This window comes from Nuphar pumila, chromosome 5, assembly GCF_984573655.1.
Source record: "Nuphar pumila chromosome 5, dmNupPumi1.hap1.1, whole genome shotgun sequence".
NCBI classification, from domain to species: Eukaryota; Viridiplantae; Streptophyta; class Magnoliopsida; order Nymphaeales; family Nymphaeaceae; genus Nuphar; species Nuphar pumila.
Window position 1 is genome coordinate 129905799 of NC_143253.1, and position 6000 is coordinate 129911798.

At 42.1% G+C, this 6000-nt stretch overlaps 1 protein-coding gene across 1 annotated transcript; it reads right to left on the reverse strand.

Annotated features, from left to right (window-relative positions):
* Positions 1-3828: 3828 nt before the first annotated feature.
* LOC149838702 (myb family transcription factor EFM-like) lies at positions 3829-5745 on the reverse strand. The gene is made up of 5 exons (XM_090006750.1): positions 5455-5745; positions 5156-5370; positions 4752-5052; positions 4539-4615; positions 3829-4450 (listed from the first exon to the last, which is right to left on the reverse strand). Exons 1-5 carry the CDS (start codon positions 5645-5647, stop codon positions 4124-4126), a joined length of 1113 nt encoding a protein of 370 aa, XP_089862876.1. The 5' UTR covers positions 5648-5745; the 3' UTR covers positions 3829-4123.
* Between the last annotated feature and the right edge of the window lie 255 nt (positions 5746-6000).

Consider the following 6000-nt stretch of genomic DNA (forward strand, 5'->3'; position numbering starts at 1 on the left):
TCTGTAAGATTTTTTAACTGGAGCAAATTATTTTGGAAATGTGGATTGGCACAATAGTTTTGTGATATCAAATTTCACACCAAGTTCAGTTTTTGGATTTTTAGTTGTTGATTCAACGTTTCTCAAAGAGCATTTCAACAGATTGTCAAGTCCTATTTTCTACCTTTCTTCTATGAGATCTGTTGTTGGTCTAGAGTGCATTCCTTTTGATTACTTAAGCTTGTTGTTTAGGCTTATAATTGTTTGTTGTTTGATCTAATATGTATGGCTGCTTGGTGATGGAACAGAATCACTAAAACAAGGCTCAAATATGTGTTGATCATTATGTGCTTTTATTATCCTTGTCTCTCACATGGATGCTTTTATCTTTTTGCTCAAGATCTTGGATTATAGGTGTTTTTCAATGAAGAAACTAGTCATTGGGCATCTGTTTTTGTTTCCTTCCAAGATGGAATAAATAGAAGAAATGCATTAATTGTTGTTCATATACGTGTTTTACGTGGCTATTTTGTTTTGAAGCTACACATGCTCGCATGGTCATTGGTCAGCAGAGTTTTGGTTCTCATAATTTCCCTGTGTTCAACCAGAAGGTTGATGGTCATATGAATTATGCTACTACAAAAGGTTGAGGCAAGTTCACTTGGAGGAGAATAAGGTGGGCTATTACCTCTCTCTTCAGATATACTCTGATTGGCTTCTGTGTTATGAAACCTACTTTTGGAACTATGATATTATGTTATACACCGACTTTCTCTCCTTTGTGTATGCATTAGATCCTTCCTTATGGCATAGTCTATGCAAGTTCGTGGCACATTTTTTCCTGAATGATATAGATTTAGGCACAAAATTTCAACTATCCATGACAATACTAGAACTGGTTTTATGAAGGATTTATTATATAAATCTGTTGTCTGCAAGTCTGCTCTTCCTGTATTCTTGAACTCTGCATTAATGTCTGTTAAAAGCTTCTAGTATGGAGTTCATGAACCCTAAGGTGTACGCCTCAGGGCAAGGTGAGCGCTATTTTTTTTTCTATTTTTTATTTTACTGGCACTAAATTAGCGTCAGTAAAGGTATTTGCCTTTAGGCTATATTTGTCACTTTTACTGGCGCTACTTTTGTGCCAGTGAAAAATATTCACTGACGAATGTAAATTGCGTCACTAAAACCTTTACCGGTGAGGCTTTTACCAGTGCATCTATTGGCGCAGCTATTGCACCAGTAAAACCTTATTTTCTTGTAGTGCACCCTTTTCTCTTGGTAGTATACACTATTCCACCTCCCTCAATGGAAGGAATGTTTCCTATGAAAAAGTGTGCTTTTTAGAAAAACTCTTTCAGAGAAAAAATTTCTCTTGTTTGGAAAGGTCGGAAAAACTGTAAGGATTTTTAATTTTGTATCACTTTTACTACATCTTTTTCACTTTCAATAATGCCCTTAGTCCTCAAAATATGTACACATTGCCTAACTCGGCTTATCTTTAAGCCATAACTCGATCAAGTCCCCAAAGGACAAAGTGTTAGATGAATAATTAAACTAAGTCTGTGTACTGTGGAACGGGGGACTTAGAATGCGTTGCATTATGAGCCATATTCTTGTGAATATGATGATGGCTACTATTTACGCAATGCTAAAGTATCAAAATGCAAGTTTGAGTAGTAGGAGCAGCCGCTTCATGCAAAAGGCAAAAGGCCAAGAGGCAGGAAACAATGAGGCTAGATGGTTAGGTCACATTATCATAATGAATTCCACTGGGGTTATTACCAGCTTCTTCTTTTTCAAAAGTACGGAGAAACCACCCCTGGAGTAAGAGACCTGGCTGCGCTGGACTAAGCTTGTCAACCTACGGTCACTTCAACCGTAGCTTACCCCTCACCCCCAGGAGTCGCCGCAGGGGGTTGATGGCAGTGGGATTTGAACCTAAACCATCCAGCTAGTGGCCTAGGCCCCATCCCACTATGCCAAACCCCTTGGGGCTCTGGTTATCGCCAGCTTGCATATCAAAAAAAAAAAAAAACGAAGGTAGGTACCCATTCTTCCTCAACACCCCAAAGTGGAGGACATGCCATTTTGTGTTCATTCTTACATCCGAGAGACTTTTTTTCCATAGAGAAAGCTGGGGTTAGGCAGATCTTCCTAGTTATACAACCGGGGTTTGAACTTGCAACGTCCCACAAACTGCTCCTACCAGACAAGCAGGGGCCCAGTTGGTCACATCCGAGAGACTTGCTCGTTCTTATGTCACAGTGACTTGCCATCTTAGTCGCATGCTCGGACACAACAGCACATGTACAAACACGTAAGGATTTTAAACTTTAATAATTTTGTATTATTTCTTAAGTAACAGTTTACTAAAAAATGCATTTTTATTCATTAAAATATCAAAAATAAATTTTTTACTAAAAATAAAAAAATTCATGTCCATGTGTCCTTTATTGCAAATTTTTTGAATTCGCACATCATACTAGCGTTGCGTGTCAGACCATACCCGTGTCTTTGTGACATGAACATGAGTTCATTCATTCCTTAACTTTGAGGCAAAGGCAACAAAGGTACGTACTCTCCACACTTTAAATGGAAAGGGGGAAAAGTTAGCCATGGATTCGTTACAAGAACCACTAGTCCAGTTGAATGACACAAGTATCCAATTCCAATCAAGGAATTTTCTTATCTTGAATTTTTCAAAATAAGCGTGCACGTCAGTCCTATTAAATCTTCTAATCTAAATCTGATCTCAAACCCACCTTACACAAACTTGACTAGTCTTGTGGAACACGAAGTCACGAGAGAGCCTTGTAGTGTGCCACGATATGGGATTTGGCTTGGTGCATGATGCGGGAAGAGGGGTTTAGGGTTTTAGCCCGTGACACCTGCAGCCGGAACCAACCAGAGTCCCCAAAATCCTGAATTTATTAGAGCTTCTAGCATTTTACAAATTTAGAAAATCCAGAAAGTTGGACGTAATTTGCCTCCATCCCCGTTTCATGCCCTCCATCCCCGGTCCAAACGGGGCGAGGCGGGGCCCCGCTTTCCCCCAGTCCACTGCCATCCCTACTTGCAACGTCCCAACACAAGGTGACATGCACTAACTGCTCCGGCCAGACAAGTGGAGTGCCCGTTGGTAGACAAAGAGGAACTGGGGTTTTCTTTACACCGATGAGCTCGCGAGTGAGGGCAGCAGTTTACTCCAACGAAGTCAAGACGTCGATATTAAAATATGCTTTAGTTGTTTTTATAAGGTTAACCTAGTCGTTTCACGTTATTAATTAGGATTAAACTTTAACAATCATTTGAATATGACTCAGAACTTAAAAAAAAAACGAGTGCGGTAAATTTTAAAAAAAGAACAACCAAGACCCGAATATTCCTTAAACCAAACTGGAGATGCGGAGAACTGTACGCGACGAGGCGGCCAACCGCCCCCCCTAAATCTCAGCCGTCCCTTCCGAAAAATCAACGGTTCGAACCATTCTCTCGTGGCCACGACCGCAAGCAAAGGACAACCATTCCCTCGAACGCCCACGAAAAGCTGCGTCCTCTTCTTCTCTTTCACAACACAAGCGGCCAAGACCCCGCGCTTCCGACCTTAGATTCCAGAAAGATCGACGGTCAAAAACGAAGACGAACGAAAAAAATAAAACGATCGGAATTCTCGCAGATCGTCAGATCTGAGTTTGCAAACCAAGAAATCTTTCATAAAAAAAAAGGAAAATCCGGGAATTACAACTCCGAAAAAGAAAATCCAGCAATGCTTCTCGACTATCAGGATGAGTATACGTTTCTTCTCGCCAAAACCCCAATTTCGATCGATCTCTTGAGAATAAAGAGCAAGAAGAAAGCTTATTTATCTTTTCTTCGTTTCATATGCTCAACAGATGATACAGAAAACCTCACCAACAACTCGAAAATTGAAGAGGGTAAAACCAAAAAAAGAAGCGAACCGACAGATCGAAGATCTATATGTATCTGCAAACCTGGACCGATCGATCATCCGATTCTATCTCCTTCGTTTCATCTCTCTCTCTCTCTCATGTACTGTATCTCTCTTCACAATCTCTCCCGTAGGAAAAAAAAAAAAAAAGGAAAAAGAAGAGAACGAGAACGAGAACGATCACGATCACGATCACTCCGTTGCTTCCTCCGAAACCGATCTCTGAAGGTGTCCCTTCCAACTATAGCTCTCGGATTTAGTCTCCTCATCGTCGTCGTCATCGTCATTATCATCATCGTCGTTCCTGCTATCGTTGCTCACCCTCTGGTTGCCGGCGAACTGGAGTGGGCCTTGAGGGGATGCGGATTGAGCAGGGCTCTGCTTCAGGGCCTGGCTTCCTTGGGTAGAGTATTCATGGGGCACCCAGATTCCGCCCAACAGGACCAGTTGAGTTGGTTTTTGGCCTCCAGACGACAACTGCGCACGGACGTTTGTTCTTTTGGTGTGCAATCTATATTTCTGATACCAATTGATGTAAATCTTTAAAAATCTTCTTCTTAAAAATAAAAACTCGAGTGAAAGCAAAGAAACAAATTGAAGAACTCACCTGCAAATGACTTTTCACTTCATCGTTTGTCAGCCCGTCCACCTTCATCAATTCTCTTATTTGTTTTGGCGTCGCTACTGAAACAAATAATTTTGCGGTTATAACTTTTAATCGATGTGACCCTTAAAGTTTTAAGCTATCGGTTTTTTGCAGTAAAAAGAGAACATGAGAGCCGATGCGACTTCAGGCTGAATCTTGGGAATTAGGATTTACCTTGAGCACCGCCTAATTGCTGGAGCGAATTGACGAAGCGCCTGTGCAACTCCGGGGACCAGCATCGTCTGGACTTTCTTTGGGGCTGTGATTGTGTACCGGATTCAACAGGAGAGGATGACTGAGCTCTGCAATTTGGTTTGGATTCGGTAGATAAGGACAGATCGGCGGAGACCTCCTTCTCCTCTTTGGGCGCCCCGGGAAAACCAGAGGTTCCTTTGAAGTGAAGGAAGGCGCCTCTGCTCTGATTAACGGAGAACAACTGAGAATTTTCAGATGGGACCGACTCTTCTTCCATCCTCTGCAACACCCATCATAAAAGAAAAAATTAGAAGATTAATCGATCCTCTCGAATAAAACTGAAGGAAAAATGAGAAAAAAAAAACATTTTTAAAGAAGGCTACCTCATTTCTCGCATCGGAATCAACGTGGTTGTCGCTCCACAATTGAACCGAACTCATCCAATTCATCTTATCCATGTAATCCTTCTCCTCCTTCAAGAACCCATCTCCCTTCCCCTCTTCCTCCGTCGGCAATTTCTTCATGGGTATGAATTCCTCCAGAGCCGGACGGCTCATCCTGCATTGTTGCCTCATCTGCTGCTTCACATTCTCGATAGCTATGGATAAAAACAAATCAGAAAAAAAAAAAAAACATCACACCCCTTAAACGAAAAAAACCGAAAAGGAAAAAGAGACACCACCTTCGTTAACGAGTTGCATACACAAGGGAAGCTCCCGTTTGAACGCATAAATCTTCTTCCTTTCTTCTTCCAAGCACCTCAGACGCTCCTCCAACCCTTCGTCTCTCCCCACAAACTCCTCCCTCAATAACCCCGCGTTCTCCTTCCTCGCCGGAGGCTTGTAATCCAAATTCAACTCCAAAGGAGACCCCATTCTCTCTCTCTCTCTCTCTCTCTCTCTCTCTCTCTCTCTCTCTCTCTCTCTCAAACACCCAGATTGCACCGGCCCAGGAGTGGGATTTTAACGAAAGGGGAAAGGAGGAAGGAATCAAAGATTCGGTAAAAAACCACAAACAAAAGCAAACACATAACAAGGAGGAAAAAAAGATTAATAACGATAAGATACCTCTCTTTAAAAAAAAAAAAAAAGGGCTTAAAAGGAGAGGCGCTTGTCAGGGTCGTGGCGTCGCATAATTCCCCCACTATATCCCCGGAATCTCCGCCTACGAAACCGCGTCGGAAAACCACCCCCAGTTCCGTCACCGGAATCCGTCTCCGTGGAATCTC

Bases quoted from the DNA above. Each gene is read 5' to 3' on its own strand.
- LOC149838702 (XM_090006750.1), bottom strand. From the start codon at position 5,647: ATGGGGTCTCCTTTGGAGTTGAATTTGGATTACAAGCCTCCGGCGAGG. The intron at 4,616-4,751 runs GTAAATCCTAAT...TATTTGTTTCAG, and splicing joins GCAATTAGGCGGTGCTCAAG to TAGCGACGCCAAAACAAATA. The intron at 4,451-4,538 runs GTGAGTTCTTCA...AATTGGTATCAG, and splicing joins AAGTGAAAAGTCATTTGCAG to AAATATAGATTGCACACCAA.